The sequence below is a fragment of the Stegostoma tigrinum genome, chromosome 18 (genome assembly GCF_030684315.1).
Source record: "Stegostoma tigrinum isolate sSteTig4 chromosome 18, sSteTig4.hap1, whole genome shotgun sequence".
Taxonomy (NCBI): Eukaryota; Metazoa; Chordata; class Chondrichthyes; order Orectolobiformes; family Stegostomatidae; genus Stegostoma; species Stegostoma tigrinum.
This window is the reverse complement of record NC_081371.1, coordinates 36,813,847-36,841,478: the sequence shown is the minus strand read 5'-3', so window position 1 is coordinate 36,841,478 and position 27,632 is coordinate 36,813,847. Positions and strand designations below refer to the sequence as shown.

The 27,632-nt window shown below is 39.9% G+C and overlaps 1 protein-coding gene across 6 annotated transcripts in view; it reads left to right on the top strand.

Annotated features, from left to right (window-relative positions):
* tspan12 (tetraspanin 12) overlaps positions 1-26,116 on the top strand; it is a 54,596-nt gene extending 28,480 nt beyond the window's left edge. For all 6 annotated transcript variants that reach the window (XM_048549332.2, XM_048549330.2, XM_048549334.2 and 3 more), the window contains 3 exons: positions 4,046-4,153; positions 7,151-7,294; positions 21,136-26,116. In XM_048549332.2, the coding sequence (XP_048405289.1) occupies positions 4,046-4,153; positions 7,151-7,294; positions 21,136-21,444 (561 nt within the window). In that variant the 3' untranslated portion in view covers positions 21,445-26,116. The remainder of the gene's footprint in view (positions 1-4,045; positions 4,154-7,150; positions 7,295-21,135) is intronic.
* Positions 26,117-27,632: the final 1,516 nt, after the last annotated feature.

The window sequence follows — 27,632 nt, the reverse complement described above, 5'->3', positions numbered from 1 at the left end:
GGCATTATTTAAAATTAAATGCAGGACCGGAGAAGTGCTCCATTGTTAGTGATTTAATCATTCAAATATTAAGCTGTCTTCTTGTTTCAGCTAGATTTAAAAATCCTCCTTTCTTGTTCATATGTAGAGAGCATAGTTTTTTTTCTGGCAATCTGACTGGTACTTAATCATCAGCCAACATCAAATAAGATATCTGATTTTAACCCCACTGTTGTATCTGGAATGGATGAGGCCAGGGGTTAAAGATGAGGGAGGCCAGGGTTTTACAATGTTTCTAACCCCTTCCTTCCACTTCATAATTCAGGCAAGGGATGACTGGTTAGCTCAAAAGTGAGGTCAAAGGATGTATGGGGGAATGTACGTTTGTGATAAACCACATGGCAAAGTTGTATCCTGATGATGGTATGATGCATAACTGTTTTCACTGTAGGTTAAACACATCCTGCATGGTCTAAACCCACTAGTGAATGCTGGCTACAGGCATAGTACTGGCTAGAGAAGCGTCAGGTAACTTCTGAATCAGTGGATAAAATCACATGAGCGAAGTAAAGCAGGTTTTCATTTGTCTTTGGCATTCATCTACTGTTCTGACAGGGATAAGCAGACTGCATTGTCTTTTGTTAATTCTGCTACTTCACAGGGCACAATGCAATTTTCATTGCTTTACCTGGTTCCTGATCTAGCCAATCATGTGTTGTATGTGTATTACACTTAAATGAACACAAAAATAGATTTATTATAAAACAGAGCTTCATCAAAGGTGATGCAAACATGGCCAATGGACTTTGTTTGAGACATGCAAGTATAAAGATTAACCATGCTTAATAACCATACATGCCCGCACACATCCACAGTAAAGGGAATAATTCATATTCTCTATAAAGAGATGAACACTTTCATTTTGGGAAAAACATATTTTAGTCAATAAGTCTGGAAGATGAAAGAATAAGCTTTGAAATGTACATATGGCTATTGGCCTGCCATTCTATGTAGATGAGTGACACCAAATTTTGGCAGCTGTCTCTGGGATCTTGGCAGAAGCCGCTTGCTCAGTAAATACATTTTCAAGATTTCTTCAGTTGCTCTTCGAGAGGGCATTCAGATTTCACACACTCAATTCATTACAAAGGTGCTTCTGAAATAGAGACCCTGGCTAAATTACTTGTTCTCTGGTAGGCTTCCTCCAAACGAAAATCCCAGTCTACTAGGTGCTTTGCAAATGGAACTGACTTAAAACCCAGTCAAAAAACAGGTGTTTTCCCAAAAGTGAGTTCAAGCAACCAAGATCAGCAATTATCTGGAACCAAGTAGTTTCCAAGAAATGTCTTGCTTTAAAAAAAGTTCCATAATGTGTCTTTTCATTTGAGATAATAGAGAAAAAAATTCCAGATATTTATAATCATTTAAACTTAAGTGCCAAAAATGATTAAACATGAAATCATCATAACTGCACAACTTGGGAGTCAAAATTTACTCATGTTTTTTAACTGGTAATTGCTACAGCTTTTGTTTCACTTATAAGAAATTTGGAATGTAATGAGTAGTGTTTTTATATTAAATATATCCAGTAAATACCATAAGTCCTTTGCCAGAAAAAGTGCCATGCTGAAATTAGTGTAGACTTTTCTGTAAATTGTGAATTTAAACAAATTACCTATTAGCAAATACTTTCTTTTACAATCTATTTAGTTATTCATACAATTGAGTGTAAAATGGTCATAAAATAAATAACAAAATATTTATGATAAAATCTGTTTCTCGATGTCATCAGCATGCAGTGTCTAGCTAATGCAGTATGCATACTGCATATGTTTACACTGATTTCTCACACTGTAACCTTCTGTTCTCACTTACGCCATCTGGTGGAGTTATTGAGCAGATGCCAAACACAAGTTGGCAAATCAGAAAGCAGATCTCCCCAGGCTTTTGACAGACAACTCAAAATTAGGATTTTTTTTTTCCTTTTCAGTTATATTCTCCTTATTACGTGAACGGGGAGATGGCAATCAGCCTATTCTTGTATTCCTTTCAGAACTATTACCTTATTGACAATAAGAGGTTGAGAACCTCTAGACTTGCAGGAGTAACTCAACAGTTCCTTTTTCTCTGATACCTTTCTGTGATGACATATAAGAAGTGAACATTTTCTATATGGAGAATCGTTGCCTTAAATATACATGCTGCTAATTCAGCCTTTGACATGAGGTGGAATTTTCCCCTCCTTGATGTAGCAAGAGTAATGACAAGAAACGTGTTTAAAATATATCAAGAACGAAAAAGAATCAGATTTTTGTTGTCAAGAAAAGTTTTCCCCTTGAGGCTTAAATGATAACTTCAAACTTTCCCTTGAGTGATGACTGGCTTATTTCCATGTGTTTGCATTCAATTAAAACTCCCATTTACTCTATTTTTTCCCCCCAGTTATTTTATTGTCTTCCAATGAGAAACTAAAAGGTCCAAATTCCCGCCATTTAATTCAGTGTGGGTTCCTGGCGGTTGCAGCTTTAACCTAGTCATCTTGCAGACTCCTTTTGGATGCCCTTGCATTCATCATGGTCACCATCCTCCATGACCTTACATATGCATAAATCAGCAAACCACCAGCCTTGCCTCACCATCACACTTGCTTTCAATCCAACTCTGTCACTCCCCAGAACTTCGATATTTTACTTTGGAGCTCAGGGTCACCTATGACTTGCATGATACTGCCAGTTAATTTTGCGTACAAGAAGACCTCCGTCCATGCAGTTTATATCCACACACTCATCTAATGGTTCTGAACTTGATTTCTTAGTTGCTAATTTTGCACTTAATTTGAAAGCTGCTAGTCCCTCTCTGTTTCACATTATTGTCTTAGCCCAAACCTCCTGTCATCAGCATGTGTACCACGTTTCCTAGCTGCTGTCAGTTCTGAAGAGAGGTCATTGGACTTGTTAAATGTTAATTCTGCTTTCTTTCCAAAGATGTTGCCAGACCTGCTGAGTTTCTCCAGCAACTTCTGTTTTTGTTTCTTCCTAACTTCAGCACTGACTTACAGGCTGACAGCCTGTGAAAGTCACGTTGTGAGCTCAGAAGACAAAGACTTTGTACTCGGTTACAAGCTAATGATCTTTGGCTTGCATTGCTTTTTAGTGCAGAGGGCGTGGTAGGCATCTTGTGATGGCTGAAAGCACTGAACAGTCAACCCATTGGTCAGAAAGGGGGGTGAACATGCCATTGAATGGCTTTACATGTGCCAGCAGTTTATGTGGCAAATGCCCTGCATGTACTTGAAGAAAATAGTTATTTGTGAAAAGCAGAGGGAAGCAGTACTTAGTGGAGCGAAGAAGGCAACAGTCAGTCAGGGATACTATCACACGCAGTCAGACGCTCATCCCATTCGAGCTCAGAACATTAAATGTCTGAAAGACCATGACCAATTCTACCAGGGCCTGAGGATTGTGTCTTTGCAGTCCAGGGTTTGGGCCACAGTCAACTGCAAGTATTTCGTGGCTTATGAGTAGACAAATTAGAGTAATTTGAGACATCAGTTTGTGGTCTGTTTGGGCTGTCCTGGTGGTTTGGTCAGTAATGGTCAGGAGAGCAGTCTATGGAATCCTGGAGAAAGCAGGCAATTCAAGTCTGGGGTGACATTTGTTGTGTTGGATCACTGATTGCCCCTCTTGGAAGGACAATTTCAAGCAGTAGGGTTGTACTTTGTAGTGAATACAAGGGAACTAAGGACCCTGGAAGGGAACACTTTAAACAGGCCATGGTTATGTGCCCTCTACATGAAGAGGATGGCAGATGAGTGAAGAGATGGCAATTTTCAAAGATGATGCCTGTTATTACGCATAGACTTGTAAATGTGTGCTCCTAAACCCAGTGCCTGCAACACAGTTTCTGGTTCACATATAGCATAACAATCTGGAATAGACAACATTGAACTTTTTTATAAAGTTGTTGGTATGTGCTATGTGGTTGATATTTTACATTTTGCCATACTAATCCTAAAAGTCACAGTTTAATTATAATGTTGTCACTAAGAGGTCATTCTATATTTCAGGTCACCGTTCAAAGGTCTGACGTGCTTGAGCTGAAGACTAGAATGTCTCATTATGGTATGGCCAGGTACCAGTGGTTAACCCATGCCTGGAATTTCTTTCAGAGGGAGGTAGATTTTACAACTTGACATTAATCTATCAATATGACTGCTAAGTTCACTTCTGTGGTGGAATGCAATATTCTTTAGTGATGTATGTATTAATATGCTTTATAAATTACACATTCGGCCTGGATTGTGCTGCCTGCTAGTGGCACATCCATTACGATCAATTTGGAAGAGTACTGAGTAGAAAACAAAATGACAATTATTTTATGGTAATGGAATCTAGAAGCAGATTTTAGAAATTTAATATCTTTTATGAGAAATGCTTTTGTGAATTACTTTACATTCTTTTTATGTTCAATTTATGAGTGAATGATTAATTGGAATACAGCTGATATGTGTCTTTTACGGGCAAATGATGCTTTTTTTTTAAAAGTTGAAAACATTGTTGTTACATTCTCCCAAAGCCCTAATCATATTTTTGTATTTTTTGGAAGAGTTAAGTGGAAAAAGGAGACACTAAAAACTATTCACTTGTTTTCAACTCCGACAATACCATCTTAAATAGAATAAACTATTCAAAGGAGCTTTACAAAACAAAACTTCATAGCGGGCCACATAAGGAGATATTTGGGTATTTAGTTTTAAGTAGCATTTTAAAAAAATCATTGAGAGGTGAAAAGCCTTCTGGGAAAGATTTCCAGAGCTTAGATCTTTGGCGCCTGATGGTATAGTCACCAAGATGGAGCACATACCATAAAAGAGATTAAGACACCAGAAGGTATCTTAGAGGAGTTCAGATTATCACATGGGGTTCAGCCTGGAGAAGATTGGAGAGATAGAGAAGGATAAAACCATGAAGGGATTTGAAAATGACAATGCAGCCTTTAAAATCTGAGTTGAGAATTTGATTATCTTGATGACAGAAAACTAAATCAGATGTTTTCCCTGTGATTTTGAATGTGCGGCTTCTTTCTATCAACTTCACATCAAATTTCCTGTAAAATATTTAAGTAGAGGTTTACTAATTATGAATTTTTCCAAGGCTATGATGTTATAACAACAGATTGAACTCTCGTTGCTCCTTTTAATTTTAAAAATGACCTAATGAGCTGAACAAAAGAAAAATAGGTGAGCAGTGAGCCCTTGGAAGAGGTTTGGAAGGAATAACTGATGTACACAACTTCCAAGATGTGTTTGATAAAGTGCAGTAAAATAGAGATAACAAGTTATGGAGTTGGGTGAAGAGAGCAGGCCAAGCAGCATCTTAAGAGCAGGAAATGAACCAGCTGTGTTCATCCAGCTCTGCACCTTGTTATCTTAGGAACTGCAGATGCTGGAGAATCCATTATCTCTGCAGTACAACAGGTTTGTCAGCAAAGTTAAAGCCAATGGAATGAAAAGGACAGTGGCAGCACAAAATCAAAGTCTGTTGAATGATTTAGGAACTAGCAGTCGCAAACTTTCTTTTATAGATTGGAGGGAAGTGTCTTTGGGGAGTACACAAGTGTAGGGATTCGGATCATTATTTTTCTTGATCTGTGTAAATGACCTAGTCTTGGGAGTGCAGTGCACATTTCAAAATTTGTAGATGACCCAAATCTGAAATATTATGAACTGTGAGGAGATTGGTAGAGTTTAAGGGGACATAGACAGGCTGGTTGAATCAAAGGGACAAAGAGGTATGTGTGCACAAATCTTTGATTGTGCAGGCAAGATTGAGAATGCAGTACAATGCATGAGAGATCTTGGACAATGTAAATAGGACAGAGAGTATAAAAACAAGGCACTGATAGTGAGCATTTGTAAAGCACTCGCTTGGTCTCAGAGAATTTTCTGCCCAGTTCTGTCCACTACACATTAAAAATGAAGTGAAGGCATTAGAGTGCAGAAAAGAATTGAGGAGTATTCCAAAAACTGAGGGTCTTCAGTTCCATGGATTAGGGAAGCTCAGGATGCTCAACATGAGAAGAAAAGGATGAAAGGAAGTTGATAGAAGTTTTCAAAGTTATGAGTAATATGAGAAGATTAATGGGAAACTGTTCCCATTGCAGGATAATTATCTGAAGAGGGAAAAAGTTGCACTGGAACAGGGAAATGAATGGGGACTGGGACTAGCATGGTTGCTTGTCCAAAATGGACAGAACAGATCTGCTGAAACTTTTCTCTGCTGCAATCGTTCTAGAACATAGAACAGTACAGCACAGAACAGGCCCTTCAGCCCACGATGTTGTGCCGACCATTGATCCTCATGTATGCACCCTCAAATTTCTGTGACCATATGCATGTCCAGCAGTCTCTTAAATGACCCCAATGACCTTGCTTCCACAACTGCTGCTGGCAACGCATTCCATGCTCTCACAACTCTGTGTAAAGAACCCGCCTCTGACATCCCCTCTATACTTGCCACCAACCAGCTTAAAACTATGACCCCTCGTGTTAGCCATTTCTGCCCTGGGAAATAGTCTCTGGCTATCAACTCTATCTATGATAATGCCTCTCATTATCTTGTATACCTCAATTAGGTCCCCTCTCCTCCTCCTTTTCTCCAATGAAAAAATGAAGTGAAGGCACTAGAGTGCAGAAAAGAATTGAGGAGTATTCCAAAAACTGAGGGTCTTCAGTTCCATGGATTAGGAAAGCTCAGGATGCTCAACATGAGAAGAAAAGGATGAAAGGAAGTTGATAGAAGTTTTCAAAATTATAAGTAATATGAGAAGATTAATGGGAAACTGTTCTGATTCCATAATGAATCACTTGAAGTTACTGTTGCATTTGGGGTACCAGGGAATGCAATTTTGCACACATCAAGCTCCCATAAACAGTAATGTGATAAATAATGAGAGAATTTATTTTGGTTTAAGAATAAATTGTTGGCAGTGGGTATCAGAAACTCGCTGCTGTTCCTTGAATACAAACTTTTATAACAATTGAGAAGTTTGTTTTATGTGAAACAAAATATGTAGCATTCTGTTTCACTCAGTTTAAAAAAAATCATTGGGTGTAAAATTTAATCGAAACATTTCAAGAAGCTTAGAGTGCTGCCAATTTTACTTTTTCCAGTTCAAGTGTTGCGGAGTGGCATACTTTTCAGATTGGTTGGAAATGACAGAAATGGAGTGGCCTCCTGACTCCTGCTGCATTAGAGAATTTCCTACATGCTCTAAACAAGTCCTCAATGGGAATCATATTGATATTTATCAAGAGGTAAGTGGGCCAGCTTCTTGCAGCGTTTATTAAATAGACCATAATATCTGGCTAAGCAATGTGGCAAATGGCTCTAAGTAGGTGCATACCTCAATACAAGTGAAGTGCACACTTTCTACATAATCTCCTAAAGGTAAGCTCAGTATAACAATTACACTTAGCTCCAAATGCATATTTCGATAGGTGCTGGAAGTGGAAAATTTATATGTAGTTGAAATTTAAATGTGATGTCATCAAGTCAAGGGAGTGGCTGAATAGGGGAACTCTTTACAGTTTTGGTAAAGCTCCTCAGTTACTCCAACCCAATGGCACCCTTCACTAAGTTTGAAAAAGGAGACAAGCGAGGAATGCTATGTAAATATACAATCTATGAACATGTTTCTCTAGCCAAGTGATCGATCAACCCGGCATCTGTTTCATTTGATGGCTGCCAAAATGGTGGTGGCTGTATGAGGTGATTGTGTGCATCACAGCCCCATTTACCACTCGGATGCATCGTCCAAGTAGGATAGCAGAATGCCTGGAAGAAAGTAGAAGCATGTTTTGAGGCTGTGGCAAACTGTAATGGTCTTTAGCTGTTCAAGGCATTTACTTCATTTTATAAGCATCTGTACTTGCGACAGATGGCGCAGCTCTGCATCTGACTACTTGCTGATCAAAAGTCAATGAAGATGGATCCCTATGGTCTTTGTCAGGTGGCCATACCAGCACCTGCAGATAGCTTTAGTGGATGTAGACAATTAAACATTGCAGTCTATTGATCACCTTGGTGAGTTTTCTTGCATAAATTCTCCCATAGGATGATGCTGAAGTTGGACACGTTTGGATAGCCATTCACAGCAACACGACTAGTAAAGCCTTTACATATCATGCTTATGACATAAGTTTTTATTTTTGTTAATGTCTATTTCCATTTGAAATCAAAGTCTCTACATGTACTAGGCATTTGCCAAAACAAGGAATATGCCTGGGGGTTCTGGCAGATGGGCACACTGCACCTTTGGTGCTGCCTGATTTGTGAGGCATCCATCTGTCTTTCCTAAAAATAAACTCAAATAAAAAGTAATTCAGTGTCAGCAGACGGAAACAAAGTGCATTCGGGGTTTTAAAAGCTAACAGCAGGGAGGATGGTTGCAGTTCAGTGAGATCCCACTAAGACGTGGAACCACCATACTTTGTGGGCTAATGTGCATCTTCTGGTGTCCAAGACATGGATGGAATATAGGGAGAGAGCTGCAAACTGTTAGGGGCTTGGGTAATCTTTTACAGGACTGAGATTTCCAGTTTTCACAAGGCCGAGGATGGGTCAGTGGCAGGTTAGTGATGCCAGGGCAAGGCTGGAATGATTGGGGTTCAGACTTACGATTGGGAATCTCATTATTGCTTTCAGGAAAATGCATAAATGCGCTTCAAGTAACCCCAGCCATGGGCAGTGCCGCCATTCACATGAATGTCTTGCTATGAAAAGGTCATGATGGTGGACTAAGGTGGAGACCAGGGCGAGACATATCCCAGGTTCAGTGCTCTGCAGGAGTTAATGGAGCAGGGTTGGAGGCAAGGTTTTAAAATAATGTGCTGCCGAGATGGATCACTGGTAGATCACCTGAAGACAATACAGCAGTGGCATGGGACAAACCTGGCCATCACACAGCTGAGGAGTTACTATCGCTGAACGATAGAGGAACAGCACCAGCAGCCACAGCCTGTGCTAGGGTAAGATCGAGGCGTAATGGCGATTATGTGCGTTGCCGTAAAACAGAACGTACAGGAGTGCTGCACTGCACCTACCCTCGGCTGAATGAAATGCAGGAGGTGACTCGGAGTGGGCTGAATGTTGTGTCCTATGGAAATTTACTTTTGGAAGACGACCTGCAACTGGAAGGTCTGAGAGGCAGTCGCATTCAGGCTGCTCTGAAGGTCACCGTGGTCCTGAGTTTTTCTGCCAATTGTTCTTTCCAGGGCTCCATTAGGGATTCCTGTGTCTAGTCAGCCACTCTCAACAGTTCTTGGGAGATCACTGCTGTCTTCTGAAGAGGCCATGATTAGTGAGGCTTTCATTGGATGCAGAGGCAGGCAGGCCAGTGGCATTTGTTGTAAAAACCAGTTCTCCATGGCTTCAAGAATACTGAAGATTATTATTAAAATTACAGCTGTTTTTGCCAACAGAATGGGATTCTACTCCATGAATGTGCACCTAAAATGTGACCATACCAACCAAATATTCCAGGCTTGTGCATGTGATCCATGGAGTTCTCACAATTTCCATATGCTGGAACACTTCTCAGATTGTTGTAGTTATTAGTGTCTCTGCTTCATTATAGGGCTGGCCACTAGTAGATGAGGTATACTCCCAGTATACCTAGCTGATGACAGTAGGGATGAGTCCTCTTGTGGACAATGGAGAGAAGCCCAATGCTGCATAATCCTCCATGTGGACCACAATTGCTCATGCTGCAGGCGTGGGTTAAGCTTTCCTGAGAATTTTATAAGGCCAACATAAGGACATATCTATTTTCCTTTGTTCACTTTTTGTTTGTTTTCCAAACTTTTAAAAACAAGCTTACTCTGTTGGAATCCTTTTGAGAATAGAAGTGAGGTCTCGGGCAGACTGAAGGATGTCATGGGGTGGTGAGTCCCTGGACTAGAGCACATCATGTGGAGACAAGCCCCTGTTGTGAGTAGTCAAGGCTCCTTGTGGATTGGAGGTCGTCATGAGGAGGCAAGGTCCTCTTCTGGACTGGAGGTGAGGCCTCCATTTCAAAGCCTGATGTGCTCTGGAGACTAGGTGCTGGCATGGAGTGGTCATAGATCATAGAATTCCTACAGTGTGGAAACTTCAGCCCAACAAGTCCACACTGACCCTCAGAGCATCTCACACAGACTCCTCCCTCATAACCCACCTAACCTACACATCCCTAAACACTACGGGCAATTTAGCATGGCCAATCCACCTAGCCTGCACACCTTTGGACTGTGGGAGGAAACCGGAGGAAACCCACGCAGACACTGGGAGTGTGCAAACTGCACACATACAGTCATCCGAGGCTGGAATTGAACCTGGGTCCCTGGCGCTGTGAGGCAGCAGTGTTAACCACTGAGCCACCGTGCCACCCAAACAACAATTGCTTTGTCCCCAGGTAGTCTTGAGCCACCAATCCTTTGGTTAACAGTGGATTACACCACAGAGACGGACAAACATAGTGCCCTGTGTGAGGTATGGAAGGACTTAAATCGAATACTTTTTAAAAATCTTTTCCTTTATAATTCTTGTGATAGACTTTTTACTTATTATTTTTTGTCTATTTTTATACCAAATATTTAGGTGTCTTGTATCTTAGATGACGCTGTAGGTGGCAACTTGTAAACTTTTCACTGTACTCACTTGACGACATGTGACAATAAAGCTAATTCATTTCAATTCAGTTTGGTTCACATAGAGTGAGGACAAAGAAGCAGGATTTGGCAATCAGACGGTATAGTGTTCTCCACAGCTGTCTTTTACCATGGCTGTCGTAACCTAGCACCCTGTTCCCTTAGTATCCCTATTGCTCTGGAGAGTTTTCTCTTCTAGAAGCCTCTCATATTAGGGGCAGCACACTGGCTCAGTGGTTAGCGCTGCAAGGGACCTGGGTTCAATTCCACCTCTGGGCAACTGGCTGTTTGGAGCTTGCACAGTCTCCCCATGTCTGTGGGGGTTTCCTCCCACAGTCCAAAGATGTGCAGTATAGGTGGATTCGCCATGTTAAACTACCCATAGTGCTCAGGGATGTGTGGGTTATAAGGAGTTGGGCTTGGGTGGGATGGTCCAAGGGTCAGTGTGGACTTGTTTAGCCAAAGAGCCTGTTTCTAAGATTAGGTGAATATATTCAGTGAATACACCACCACTATTCAATGGATGGGACAATTCCACATCTTCCCAACCTCCTGAGAAAATGAAGTCCTTTACATTATTGGTGATGTATTGCCTACCTCTTATCCTGAAAGTGTTTTCTCTGACTATGGAGATTGAGTCAGAGAAAAGATCTTTTCTGCCTCTATCCAGCAGAGCCTTGTCAGATTTTTTTATGTCCCACATAGTCTCTTCTTTCCTGCAATGTAGTGAATAAAGGCCCAGTCTCCTTCATGTTTCCTTACTCAACAATCCACTGTGCCTATAATCAGTCTTGTGAGCTTTAGCTGTAGAGCTCCCACATAGGTTTAACCTTCTCTAGGTAATGAGAACAACATGAGGCACTTATTGTGGATGATGTGAAATAATAAATGAACTGTAGCTGGAAGACCATTAATCCAGCCATGCTGGCACCTTGTGGCGTACCTATGTGCAAGTGAGCATTTATTTATAGAAGACCAAACTATAGATATTGAATAAATAACCATGTCACACAGGTGCCTCATATCTCTTCTTTCTTTGCCTACCACTGGGCACTGCTCTGACATCGACAGCTGTGGTGGTACTGATGCCATGTCTTGTTAATTGTAATGACTTTGGCAGATGTCTGTTGATGGTATGGGGCTTAAAGGTTCTTGAGGGTGCTGCAGATCTCCTGCACAAGTGCATTTCTCCTCTGCCTAACCTATTGGAGGTGATTGGGTCAACGGCAGAGGAGAGGTTGAAAGGGAGGGCATCTCTGGGGTGCCTAGCTGGTGCCTCTCTTCCCTATGGGTCTCCTTGAAGAGAAGGGGTAATAGGAAGAAGGCCAAGTTGTTTTGTCCCTCCCTCGCTTTGCTATTGATTCCCTGCATCCGTGCCTATAGCGGTGGATTGCAGGTCCAAACGCACATCTAGCAACCAATTGTCTTCTGCTGGACTTGGACCTTCAATGTAGTCACTACTCTTTCAATGGAAGCTTCCTGGAGCAATGTCAGTACATAGATCTGGCATTGCCATGTCAGATCTTTGGTCCTCCCAAGCAAGTGATTAACAAGTTCATTGTCCTGCAACTGGTAGAACCAGTGGTTGTACTGTCATTAAATTTTCAGAACACAAAATTACCATGTCAAAGGTTATCGAGGAAGACTTAAAGGGATCAGAATTCTTAAAGTGCAGCTTCTAAATCCAGTGTGTAGAAGAGAGGGGACAGTCCCAGACTTAATTTTGGGTAATGAAGCCAGGCAGGTGATTGAATTATCAGTGGGAGAACATTTTTCAGACAGCAGTCACAACTCCCTTAGATTCAAGGTTGTTATGGAAAAGGATGGACCTGAAATTGAAGTTCTATACTGGGGAAATGCCGACTTTGGCTAAGTCATATCAGATCTCATTTTTAATACAAAGTGGACTGTGAGCCGATAGTTCTAGATAAATCTGTGTCAGAGCAATGGGGCACATTCAAGTTGGAAACTGTGTGTGTATACAGGCCGACCATATTCCAATATAGAGAGAGTGAGACCAACAAATTCTGTGAACTCTGGGTATCAAGGAGTATACAGGATAGGGAAAGGAGAGAAAGGGAAGCTTATGGCATATACCCAAGAAGGAACCCAGCATCAGGAAGGCGTGGACTGCTGACAGCCATCTGCTGCCCTTGCTTCCTGCACCTCTCCACATTAACCCATCCAATAATGTCCCTTGTGCTATTATTGGAAAGGTGTTCTACTGACAGTAGCCACTATCTGTCAATGGAATCCCTCCTCAATAGAACTGCTACACTCTGGCTGGTACCTGGCAGGCAGTGGGACTTCCTTGGACAGGTTCCTTGATCCCAGGAAGTGGCCCACTGCTGTTCAGTTAAGTGCCTGAATGACACCTAAGGTGACCGGCCTTCCTAAAAAGAGGAAAGTCAGAGCCCTTGTCATCTCTGCAGTTAGTGATGAACCCCTGCTACCTCCATTAAGTATCATTTGCTAACACTCTGTCTCTGTGATGCTGCCTGACCTATTCATAGAACTTCAACAATAGACAAGAAGTGTACAAGACTTGATATTGATCTATTTCAGTACACAGCATGGTATCTTTAAGTTGCAAAGCTTAGTTTATATGGTCGGATAAAAGAAGCAGCACAAAATGATCAGAAATGATTGAAAACAATCAAATCAGTAACATTCCATAATACGTGCATGATCCCTCCTTTTTGGAATACTAACCAGGCAGTGCAGACAAACATTTAGCCTCTGGATTCTTCCTCCCTCCATTATCCCCCCCACCTATTGAATCGTTTCATATTCTTCTGCTATCATTCCCTTCTTAGTTTCCTTAAACCTTTCCACCCTTTTACAATTATCATACTTTCAAAAGCTAAGCCTAATGTTACTTAGTCACTACTTCCCAATTTGTTCTTCTCAGCATTAGTTTTCCCTCTCTTGATGCTGATGTTTGTTTCTGCAACAAAATTATGGCCTTCAGGTCTTACTGGTAGCAGCGTGAAGAGCTAAAACCTGGCTTAGCTCAAAACATATTTGATTCAATTTTCAGTAATACGACCATGACTGGAATTTATTTCAATGAAGCTTTTTGTTACTTGGAAAGAAGTAAATCATTCACAACTTGTCAACAAATAAATGCCATTTGCCAAAGGAGGTCTCTTAGGTATTTCACAGTTTATGTAAAAGCGATTTCTGCCAGGAACTAATGAACTAAGCTTTTACATTTCCTTTTTCTTTTTCTCATTTTGTTTACATCGAGCATTGGTTAGTGTTCATATAATAGATGTGAAAATTCCCACGGCAGCATCATAAATACACAGTGGCAAAATAGTACTCATATCTTTGGAGTTCTTTTTGCCCAGTTAGAACATTTTAAAAATAAAGATGGAGCTATACTTTTTTCCAAAAAATACCTTTTGTAGGCAACAATATTATACGTTAAAACAGCTCGAACCTGTTAATGGTACCAGTTAATTATGTGGAGTAGTGTAAACAGATTTATTTTATACTTTGTCATAAATGCAAGTTCATTTTTACAGTTCTTACAGCATTAGATTTCTAAAGCAGTAAATTGACATGGACAGATGAATGTGAGAATAAATTCCAGATTTGCAGAGCAGTAAAACTTGTATTATAACTGTCCCAAAGCCAGATGATTTTTGCAATATCTGACATTTTACGTCAATATAAATACATATTTTTGATAACTTTGTTTGAACTATCATTTCAATTTTGGAAGCATCAGCACCATTTTCTTTGGAGGGGGCTTTTGTTCACATTCCCGTTCAGAGACTGTTGTTGAAAAGCCATTAGTAATGCAGTAAATACTGCTGGAGGCTAGTTAGATGTCAACCACAGCTTGTTTATAGATTACTAAAATATTACTTCAGTTGTTTAAAGGTATGAAGAAAGAACTGCGCTAGAAATTTTTGTCCCTAATTCGTATTAGTGTGCACCATGGCATAGTGATAATGCCATTGCACTGGTGGTCCAAAATCCCAGCTTAATGTTTGTTCTGTGTTGAAATACCATCATGGCAGGTGGTGAAATTTGAATTAAAGAAAAAATGGCACCACTGTTGATTGGTGTAAAAACCTGGTTCACTAATATTCAATTAGAGATGAACAATAAATGCTGGCTTAGCCAGTGATGCCCACGTCTGTGAATAAAGTAGGAAAAGATATTGCCTTAATATTTCTTTACATTGTTTTTTGCACACTATATTTTAACTTCTGGTTTTTATTTCCAGTATCATACCATTCTAGTTTTACCTGAAAGGCAAAGAAATAAAATTTGCTCATTGGGTAAAGACTGTCATAGAATCAATCTGCAAAATGACCTAATTTATGGACCGACATTTGATAACAGGAATTTATTAAATAATGTGTCAGTGGCAGAGAGCTGAGAGCAAAATAGGCAAAATGATTTAGTTGGTGGCATTCAAATGGTTAATTTACTGTGCATAATTGAGGTAGTGACTTATGCACTTTAGAATATTACTTTTTTCAAACACTGGTAACGTCAATGAAATCTGTCAAGCAATAAAATTTGTCTAAGATAATATGAAATCCAATCCTTTGGGAAATAGATCCAGGTGTTTGAAATGCTGTTTAAAGGCTAAGTGTGTCAGAACCTCAGATATCATGCCATCAGAGGTAATTCTGAAATGCCCGCACTCTATTTATTGTGTACTGAAGGTGACAACTAACCTTCAATCTACTTACAAGTGAGTGCTACCAACTAATACAAAAAAAGGTGATTTAGAAAAATGCCATTACTACTGTGTGTGCATTTGGCACGATTTATGATATTTATAATCCAGTATTTCTTTTTTAGAGTTCACATCTGTAGACAAGCATTCTACAAAATGTACTTAACAGGAAATCTATATTTACATTATATTTAGCAGTGCATATTTCGGACAGTGATCTGCTACATTGCATTTAACTTACACTCTGGCTTAAAGAAGACAATATTTGTGACATTTGAGTTGGCATTATTATAATTTATTGTTAAGTGGATAAATCCCTTCATTGGAAGACCCTTGATAATGAGGATGACTTCCTTCCACTTGGGTGTTGTAGATCATGAGGTCATTAAATAATCCAGTGCTAGATCTGCACACTCTGCTGAAGGGGCTTTTGAAGCTGCTAGCATTCCTGGGGTTTTGCAAGGTCTGTTTGCTGTTTGTCCTCAGATTCCATCTGGGCTGTCAGATACTTGATATGGTGGGAACCTTGGGGGCTGTCTCTCCCTGGTTTGGGTGACCTTGGACTAGAGATTCCCATGAGTCAATGTGGATATTGCATTTTATCAGGAAAGCTTTAAGGACGTTTATGAAGCATTTTCTTTGTTCACTTTCTATAACGAAGTGCAGAATGGAAAGTTTGTTTTGGAAGTTTTATGCTAGGTTTGTGAACATTGAGGCCTCTCAATCCAGTTAATTAACTTTGAACAATGTCCCAATGCTAAGGATGTTAACCTGGGAGAGGACATTGAAACTAGAGTGTTAATCCTGCCACTAGATTTTCAGAATGTTGCAGAAGCATCATTGGTGATATTTCTCAAGGATTTTGAGGCACGTTTATACAAATTATCCATGTCTCTGCATACATAAGGACCGGTAACACCACTGGTTTGTAGACCATGAGCTTGAAGTCAAGCTTGAAGTTTTGTTGTTAAATACTATATGGCTGAATATTATCTAGAAGAAAATAAGTCTAAGACCTGTCAAGCGTTTTGAGGAATGTTGTGACACGTGGGAGTTTTCTCATCTCAACCTATTAAACTCTCATTCTGCTGCTGTAACATGCTTCATATCTGATTTCCACCCCATCTCACCATGCAACATTCCCAGGATAACGTGCCATTCAGTAGATATATGACTACAGACTGGCAACCCTTGCAATTGTGCCATTTTTGAAAGGTTACTGCGCACCATGATACGTACTTGCAATTTGCATTGATCCTCACCAGTCAGCATAATCGAACAGCAGGCATGAAGTTATGCTGCCCATGGTATGTAGCCAGCATTTCTGATAGTCCCTACACATACAACCCAGTCTCTCATGTTCGTCACTGTTTAGCCACCAGTCCACACAGTTTACCTGTACCTAGCTACATCTGTCTAAATATCGCCTCTGTTGGGGACAGATGTCAAAGAGGAGTCATCAGCCCTGTGTTCAGTAGCACAAATTGATCTTTATTTGGAATTTTTTTAACCACACTTGAGAGACACCAGAGGCTGCTCCAAAACTGGCTTTCACATGGGGCCCAGTTGCCCCCTCGATAACAGCTCTGATCACAGGAGAGGGTGGTGACACTTTACCTTTCTCAATAAAGTGCAGGATATTTATACCCTTCGTGTAATAATAATTACATGTAACATTGATATCATTGTTCCAACCCCTGGTCTATACATCCAGTTCTATAAGCACCTGATCAATGATGGACACCGTATGGACAACCCTAGGTTCTCTGATCTCATGATGTTTACCATGTAGCTTTATCACTAGTCCTTGGGATCTTGTAATGCATCTCATTAATTTACACTCCAAACCTTGCAGTTATTACCGGAGATACAAAAAATGCTAATTCCTGCTATTTGCTGTAAAATTCAGTTCTAATATGAAATTAGTTATATATAAAAGTTATCTGGATACATCTAATGTGAGAATTTTTTAGTCAACAAGTTGTGAGCAGCTTCTTTATCACCTGACCTTGTAATGTCAAACAAACACTCCCCTCTATCTTGTAACTGCAATTATAACTCCTTCTATTCCAATGCTTTCTGTAAGTGTGTTTTACAGAGGACTGCTCTGAGACAAAATTTATTGCCCCTACTCTAAATATTTCTACACCAACTATTTTACTTAAGATAACATCAATTCAAATTCCATTATTAAGATTGAAGCTCAGTCACTTTTTCCCAGCTCAAAAATTATGTCTGAATTCCTGTGGTTTTACAAGATATCTCTGTCCTCCCCTCTACCCTGGACCTTGGACATAAGATTTCATTTGAGCTGTCTCATTTAAGTTGGGAGCTGCCATTGTTTATTTTCTCAAATTTAAGCTGGTATCCTTTAGAGGTCATCTGCTTACCCATTTGTCTTTCAGTCCTCCTTTACCAATGAGATGGGAGCTCCTCTCCACTATCTGTAGCACTTTGTTTTAAAGGAATCTCTGAACTATAGACGTAGATTGGATTTCAGAATTTCTCAATATTCAGTTACCGAAAGATGCTCCATGATTGTTGGATCATAGTTTTCTTCTGATTCTTGCTTAACCACAAACTTTGGGCTCTCTTCAAACATATCTTATTAGACTGTGTCTTACAGATATCAGCCACTGTGACTTTGTACAATATCTCCCATAATTTAATTTGTTAGTTTCTTTGTTCAATCTGTTACCTTGGGCTTATCATATTCTCAAAGCTACCATTGACTTAATTTATGATCTTGTTTTCTAATGTTGAACTAAACAAGCTGTTTCTGTGACTACAACTAAAAATCTCTCTGCCACCTTTATGCCAACTCCACAGGCAGCCATTTTGTGCTACCTCTAAGTCAGTGCTACTGTGTCCCCAGGGACCACTGTAGGTCCATGACTTGTTGTCCACCAATAGGAGGACATCACATATGGGAAGGCAATCGGATAAATGTAAAACACTAAAGGGCACAAAAATGAAGCCTACTGAGGCTGAAGTCTTACCCATAATACCAACCAGATTTATGAATAAAATGTAATGGTCAACAATTGCCCACTGCAGCCAGCTGTCTTTGATTGGAATCAGGCATGAATGGATTCTGTTGGCATCCACTGTCCTTGTTCTTCCCCCTCAGACACTGAGGAACTGGGAGAATGGGAGCAGTTTTATAAGTCATCACCTTATTGCCAGCACTGATTGTACAGAGCTTAGTACACCAGTATGATGTGGCACATTGTATTTGGGCCATATTGAAGGGCCTTTCCAGACCTGTCCTTGCAGTGAAAATGCATCTTTAGCAATCTTACGGCCATGGTTAAGAAAGGAACAGCTTTGTATCGGCTCTGTTGCAACCTCTGACTGAGGCAAAATGATGTTATGAGCCAAGTGCACAATGGGTAGCCTTTGATCCCCATTTACCAGCCCTGTAACGTCTTGAAACCTCAATTGCACCAGGCACATGGGAGTGCTTAAGGATTGATGAGTTGTAACAATTGTCAGGAGCACAAGTACGCACCTCAGGGAGTGGTAAGTGATCACCGATCACTTGAATATGAATTGAATAAAACCCTCTCCTACTGATGAATTCTGCAGCATTATGTGGCCCAGAGAAGGCTGACAGAGGACCTTCCAGGTGTGTAGCCTAAGATCCATACTTTTATATGCCTTAATGAATGTATTGCTGATAGTTTGGAGCTTGGCGTGTGTGTACGCGCGCATGCAGGTGTTGTCTGTATATTATGGCTTGATGACAGAGATTGGGGTGGTCTTGGTTCTGGAGTGGAGGTGATAAAAGTTGAACGGTTTCTCACCTGTCCTATAGATTAGCTCTGCACCAGCAGGAAGCTTCATGGATACAAGGTGGAGTGTTGCAACAAGAACGATGGAGACGTCTCACGTTGCTGAGTTGAAACAGCCTTGCTTGACCCTAGTTTGGACCCACTACACATCCAATGCATGTACATTAGTGAAGGTCAAGGCTTGAATGCCATCCTGCAGCAGGCAGGGGATGGGATGAATTCCTGTGGGCAACCAAATTTGTGGAGGATGCTTCTAATTCCTCCTAGTTGACAGAGGCGAAGGCCTTTGAGGTCTACAGGGAAACATCAAGATTGGTTTGATGAAAAAGACCAGGAGATCAGATGCTACAAAATCTCAAGTGCAAAGTATTCTTGTATTGGAAACACACTAAATATCAATGAAACAAAATTGGGTCTATAAGCAAATTAAGGCTGAGGCCTAGCCAAGAAAAAGTGTAAAGATCAGCTGGTGGGCAAAAAGTGTGGAGGAAATACAGCATCTTACTGAAAGCCACAACGTGTGAATTTTAATGTCTTTTCTAGATTAGTTAATGGTGTGACCCCTCCCAAAACGTTGATAGCAAAGGTAATGACATTGAATGTCAGGGGGAAATATTCAATTCTGTCTTGTTTGAGCTATTCATTGTCTGGCACTTAGATGGCACAAATGTTACTTGCCACTTATCAGCTCAAGCCTGAATGTTGCCCAGACTCTAATGTATATCGACATTGACTTCAATATGTGAGGAGTGACAAATTGTGCTGAACATTGTATAATCATCAGTGAATACCCCCACATGTGACTTCATGCTGGAGGAAGGTCTTTGATGAAGCAACTGAAAATGGTTGGGTCCAGGCTATTACCCTGAGGAACTTCTACGGTGAACAACCACAATGACCTTCCTCTGTGCTGGTCTGACTCCATCCAGTGCAGGGTTTTTCCTATGATTCCCATTGACTTCAATATTACTAAAGGCTACTTCATACAATAGTTGGTCAAATGATATTTTGTGAAGGACAGTAACTTTCATCTCGCCTCTGGAATTAAGCTGTTTCGTCCAGTTTTTGGACCAAGGCTGTAATGATACCAGGAGCTGAGTGCCTGGATTGGGATATTATGCAGATTTCCATTAGTTAACTCCATCCCCTCTATGTACTTCAGTTCATTTCCTTTTGCTCTGCAAGTTGCTGGAAATACGAGCTGATAATAGCACATCTCGAAAAATAGAGGAACAGCAAAGAAAACAGTAAAGTGAATTTGGCTCAAATCAGGTGCAGAAAAGGATATAGAAAAAGTGACAGGTTAAGATAGAGAATAGATGCAGAAGTAAGAAAAATATTAAATTATACATTTGATCTTTAAAAGTCTTAAGAACTATTTACAACCTACCCAAATGAGACCTTGCAGATTCAATTTTTCTTTTCCTCTCAGGGTGTTAAGATTTCAGCAACATAAAATTTTGTTGTCACAAGGGTCGTATTACTGTTATACACCAGCCTTTCTGCAGTGAATTTAATTTTTAATGTGATTTTTAATTTGAGTACTGCAATTTCTTGAAACATGTGGGAAGCTCAGAGTGAGATTCTACTCTTGCAACTTGAACTTGTGGAATGCTGCAACTTATCCAGTTGCTTTAGTGCTTTGCAAATTAAGGTTCTCATGCTTGCCATAAATTATTAGATAACTTACACACTAACAATGTCTTAAACTCTGTTATTTTGCCAGCTAATTCAGATCCTTAGTGCAGAATATTTACAAGCAGTAATTAGCACCTTGCATACCAAAATGTAAATTGAAAATGAGGCTGTTTCCAATGAGTGCAAACTCATACTTTACTGCACTTTTGATGTTGATGCAGAACACAGAGTGGAACTTCAGAGTGTGTTTCAGCAGAGAAAGAAACCTATACTTAAAAGAGGGTTTTTTTTTTAAAAGGGTTATTTAATATAACATCCTTTTTTTTTTGAAACAGGGCTGTGGACAGAAAATATACAACTTCCTACGTGGCACAAAGCAATTACAAGTGTTGAAGTTTCTTGGGATTTCCATTGGAGTGACGCAGTTACTGGCCATGATACTGACTATTACATTGCTCTGGGCCTTATACTATGACAAAAAGGAACCAAGAACTGGCCAAAGGATGGGCCCAAAAAATCTGAGTGTCCAGCATTTTGCCTGTCATTCAATAGAACTAACAAAACATGTGCCAAAGAACAATGAGCTGAGACAGACACGTGCAGCACACAAGTTTTGTACACACTTTGAAATAGAGGAATTGTAGCTGGTATTGACCACATCAGCTGGATGCTGGAAAGATAGCATGAAAATTTCTTTTACCATTGCACAGATATCACTATAGAATTTTGAAAGGACTTCTGAATTCTGTATTACCGCATCAGACCAAACAAATGTTTAAGAGGCTGAGAAAGAAACTTTTCAGCAAAGGTAATTGGAAAAGGATTTACTTTGATTAAGATATTTTTGATTGCTGCTACAGAAGACATGTACTCTCTTGAGTATCAGTCTCCCTTTTGACCATCTTTACTTGACATTCAATTGATTGATTCAGTGTTGTCTCATGTACCAATATACAGTGAAAAGTGTTGTTTTGTGTGCTATTCAGGCAGATCATACTGCACCAAGTGCATCAGGGTGACATCCATTCATTTGAGATCTTCTTATGTCTTTGCTTCTGACCTTCATTCCAGGACAACAAAATCAATTACTTTCCAGGCATTGATGTTTACCCATTTTAACACCAAAGAGCAGTAGGAATACTGAACATCATCTATCAGTGATGCTCTGATCAATGTAAAAGTTCATTAATTAAATATATTTTACAAGCATTTTGACAGGGTTCTAGAATACTGAAATTATTGTAATGGACCAGGAGTTCTGAGTTCACCAGTTGTTTTTCTTTCAGGAGAGCTCGATTGCTGTGCTTTGAAAATTTTCCTGAAATATATTAATCAATTCAAATTTGTTTATGTTCTGTCTTAACTAAATATTAGTGTAACTGATTAATGTACTATTGTGTCATTTATTGGTGGGTACAAGAAATCACATCATTGAATATTAGTCTCTGAATTTAGCTCACTTCTAATTTTTATGATACCATATCAGAAATTTACATCTTTGTTTTAAAACGATTGTATGCAGAACCTATTTACTTTATGATTACAAAAGTCACATTTGTGATTATGCTGTGTTATTTATGTGTTGTATGTTTCAATAATTTTTAAGTAACGCAAACTGTTGCATCAAACGGCAGCACTACTTAGATTTTCTACATTTAATATTTCAAGGGTACATTGAAAAAAACCTTTGAATTTAATGATTTTTTTAACTTCTGAAATAAGTTTTACAACAATGTTCCTTCATAGTTATACAGTGTTGCAATATGTTGGAACAACCATGTACTCTGACATTGAGTACTAAAATATTGATTTCTGGCCATTATCCTGGTGGTTGAAGTTAAGTCTGAGCAAATGCATATTCATTGGAAAATTTAGTAGCTTTTGGCGAGTGCCTTTGCGTATGGGAGTTGGGATGTTCTGTTGAGTTTGTGCAGAATGTTGTTGGGGCCTCTTCAGGAGTACTGTGTCTAGTTCTGGTCTCCCTGTTGTAGGAAGGATATTATTAAGCTGGAGAGAATTCAGAAGAGATTTACCAGGATGTTGCTGGGAATGGAGGGTTTGAGTATGTAAGGAGAGACTGGATAGGCTGGGACTTCTTTCATTAGAGAGTAGAAGTTGAGAGGTGACCTTAGAGTTTCATAAGATAATGAGGGGTATAGATAAAGTGAATGGCAGGTGTCTTGTCCTGAGGGTGGGGAATTTCAAGACTAGGGGTCATATTTTTAAGGTGAGAGGATAAAGATTTAAAAAAGACATTATGGGCAAGTTTATTTTAGTGGTTCATGTGTGGTGAACTTTAGGAGGAAGTGGTGGATGTGGGTACAGTTGCAAGGTTTAAAAGACATTTGGCTAATTCTGTGAATGAGAAATGTTTGGAGGGATATGAGCCAAGTGCAGACAGGTGGGACCAGTTTAGTCTGGGTTTAGGATTAGTGTGGACTGGTTGGACCAAATGGTCTATTTCTATGTTGTATGATTCTACAACTTTATGAAATTTTAGCAGGTCACGTTGTGAAGCTTTCATGTAGCTACCACTTTATGCCACAAGCAAATTGTTTGCTATTGGAACAAAATGCTGAGAAGGACAGAGCGGTTATAGGAAGGTCCACAAATTAACATATTGACAGCTACTTTTACTCTTAACACTATTTTGAAAATAAACCAATTTTGATTTCATGAAGTCCTAACTCAAGGTTTAAATCCCAAAAGATATAAATTGAGATGGCAGATTTCAACTGCATAAGACAAGGCATAAATATTCTTTGTGAACCTCATATCATTGGTTATCCTTACTTCATAGGAATAATGACATATTATATCTAATTTTTCGTTGGTCCTAAGAGGTAGCAGGAATAGAGCAAAAAAGATAGCACTTTGAAAGGCTTCAGGATTTTTTTTCCCTAAAATTACACAGCATTCTGCACAAAATTTTTGTTTTTATCCTCTTATGGGACATGGCGTCGCTGGCTAGCCAGCAGTTATTGTCCATCCCTAGGTACGATTGAGAAGGTGGTAGTGAGCTGCCGCCTTCAACCACTGCAGTCTGTGCTGTAGGTAGACCTACTATGCCCTTAGGGAGGGAATTCCAGAATCTTGACGCAGTGACAGTGGAGGAATGGTAAAATAGTTCCAAGTCAGGACGGTGAGTGGTGTGAAGGGGATATTACGGGCTTTGGTGTTCCCATGTATCTGCTGCCCTTGACCTTCTAGTTGGATGTGGTTGTGTGGTTTGAAGGTGTTATGGAAGAATCTTTAGTGAGTACTACAGCACATCTTGTGGGCTGTACACACCGCTATCACTGAGTGTCAGTAGTGGAGGGAGTGGATGCTTGTGGATGTGGTGCCAATCAAGTGGGCTGCTTTGACCTGGATGGTGTCAAACTTTCTTGTGTTGATGGAGCTGCACCTATCCAGGCAAGTGGGGAGTATTCGTCACACTCCTGATTTGTGCCTTGTAGACAGTGGACAAGCTTGGGGAGTCAGGAGGTGCGTTACTCATTGCAGTATTCCGAGCTTAAAACCTGACAGTGTACATATATGGCAAGTCCGGTTAGATTTCTAGTCAGTGGTACCCTCCCGAATGTTGATAGTGGGGAGTTCAGGTGATGGTAACGCCACTGAATGTCAAGGGGTGGTTTTTAGGTTGTCTCTGTCTCTGAAGATGGTTGTTACTCAGAATTTGTGTGGCATGAAAGTTAGTCGTTCCTTGTCAACTCAAGCCTGAATATTGCCCAGATGTTCAAATCTAATATCGCTACTTCAGGATCTGGAGGATAATACATGGGCTGAATTTTTATAATTGCAGGATTTTTATCAGGAAAATATATTGTATTTCTGATAGGATCAACAATTAGGGAGGGAAAGAAGAGTCAAAAGAAAGAAATGTACAAACTGCAATAAGTAACTGCAAAAGATTGTAAGTATAGCTATAATGAATGAAAGAATGTGAAGATGGCACTTATGAATTTAAACTCATTTCAGTGGGGTAGCTGGGAATCTTTGAAACCTGGCCAGTACAGGGTCAACCTTAAGAGTTATAGAGTGACAGAATTGTACAACATGGAAACGGACCCTTTGGTCCAACTTGTCCATGCTGACCAGATGTCTTAAACTGATTTAGTCTCATTTGCCAACATTTGGCCCATATCCCTCTCTAAACCCTTCCTATTCACGCACCCATCCAGATGCTTTTTAAATGTTCTAATTGTACTCACCTCCACCACTTCCTCTAGCCCTTGTTTTATACATGCACCACCCTCTGTATGAAAATGTTGCCCCTCAGGTCCCTTTTAAATCTTTCCCCTTTCATCTTAAACCTATGTCCTGTACTTTGGACTCCCCTTCCCTGGGAAAAAGACTTTGGCTATTCACCCTATCCATGCCCCTCATGATTTTATAAACCTCTATAAGATCACCCCTCAGCCTCCAATATTCCAGGGTGAAAAAGCCCCAGCATTTTCAGCCTCTCCTTGTAACTCAAACCTCTAATCCTGGCAACATGCTTAAATCTTTTCTGAACACTGTCAAGTTTAACAACATTTTTCCTATAGCAGGGAGACCAGAATTGAACATAGTATTCTAAAAGTGGCCTAACCAATGTCTTGTACAGCTGCAACATGAAGTCCCAACCTTATATTCAATGCACTGAATAATGAAGGCAAGCATGCCAAACTCCACCTTCACCACCCTGTCTACCCGTGACTCCGCTTTCAAGGAACTATGATACTGCAACCCTAAGTCCCTTTATTTGGCAATACCCACCAGAGTTCTAACATTATGTGTATAAGTCCTGCCCTGACTTGCCTTACCAAAATGCAGCATCTCACGTTTATCTGAATGAAGCTCCCTCTGCCAATCCTTGGCCCATTGAAGAAGGTTATCTCAGAGTACAATTGGATACAGGTTACTGTGTTTTTGATGAGTTGGAGTTTGTATAGGTTCGTATCAGGTAAACCAGCAAAGAAAGCATACTAGAAATCAAGCATTCAAGTGATTATGGCCTGAATAAGAGTTTCAATGATGTAGGGGAGAAGATAAAGAGAAGCCTTTTGAGATGGACCAAATATACAATTAGAGACCATTGATTAGCTGCATCAACAGGAGGACAGGCTATAGTGCTTAGTATTATTTAGCCCCACGTATCAGCTGAAGATAGGTATGTTATTAATTGCAGGATCCAAAAGGCTATCAAAAATGTTTTTTCTTCCAAAGGTTCATTTTGAAGTCGCCACATAACAATGTGACACGGTTAATTATTCCTAATCTAGCTGTCTGAAACAGAAAATTAACTCCTGTAAGTATAGACAACAAAATGTGAGGCTGGATGAACACAGCAGGCCAAGCAGCATCTCAGGAGCACAAAAGCTGACGTTTTGGGCCTAGACCCTTCATCAGAGAAGGGTCTAGGCCCGAAACGTCAGCTTTTGTGCTCCTGAGATGCTGCTTGGCCTGCTGCGTTCATCCAGCCTCACATTTTGTTGTCTTGGATTCTCCAGCATCTGCAGTTCCGATTATCTCCTGTAAGTATAGAGACTTGTTCCTTAATGTTGCAGGTGTTCTTGACTATTTCTTCTCTCTCAGTCCAATCCTCAGTTCCCTGTGTTTCTCTTCCCATGTCCGGTTTGATGTTGAAATCTCAATTCTTATGATGCTAATATCGCAACATTACAATCTGGTTAGTTAAGGAAATCCATGTTGCTTGCCTTGTAAAGCCTGTTTCACCTGGCAATGCTCCAACAATTTACAGCTTAAAATATTGTTAACAATAAATGGGCAAACGCAACTTTAACTAACACTAGGCTGTGTTTGTCACACTGCTGCAGGAGATTTTCGGTCATTGTTTCAAGCCAACATCCCTATTTGATAACCCATTGAGATGAATTAACAAAAACACCATGCTTCCCATTATTAATTAAATTCTTAATATTTGTTCAGGGTATTATGACTTTCCATCCACAGCCGTTATACCTTATTACAGCGTGGTGTGACTTAATTGTCAGCTGATGTGCATTGATGACTCCTCCCATCTCTGAATGTCAAACAGTAGATCAATATTTCAACCTGGACCGGCAATATAAAGATGTTATTTATCTTGTTAAATTTTTATTCCAAATAAAAATCACCACAACATTGAAGAGTAAACTCTGGAACATATGGGTCTGACAAAATAAATTGCATTTTAATTGCACCCAGGTCTTTAGCGTTACATTGTTCATTTACATACCCCTGAACCACTTGAATACCTCTGCCCTTAATGACTTTGCTGACTGAAAGTGAAAGTGAATTCCACTCATTAAATTTTCTGTCATAAGTGACTTACATTTCCTCTGCCAATTTGGGTCTTCATTTTTTTTAGCCCTTGGGAACTTAACAGCAGCTGGTCGACATTGATTTCACTTTTGTTTCAGTAAATTAATAATGCAGCAAACTTTTTCAGAACTGATGTGCTTGCCAGAGGCTTTGCAGCATCCTGCGTGCATTTTGTATGGTATGAATTAATCATTGTTGCATACTAATAATTATTCAATTATTATGCCCCAAACATTAGGTTTGAATTCTTCTCAAGGTGGAACAGCTATGCCTTTGAATCAGAGTTAAAGGGAATACGCTTTGAATTTATATAAGTTTGAATATAGTTACACTGAAGCCTCTTTAGTATGTATAATTAATTGAGCCATTTAGCAGGTTCAGCAAAATAAGGTTTATGAAGTTTTCATAAGCAATAGCACATTTTCTACTTTAAAGTATTGGGTCAGGTGGAGCATATGTAAGTGACTTGTCACAATTATTAAACACCATGCAATGTCGCTGAATGATAAAGATGGCACAAGGC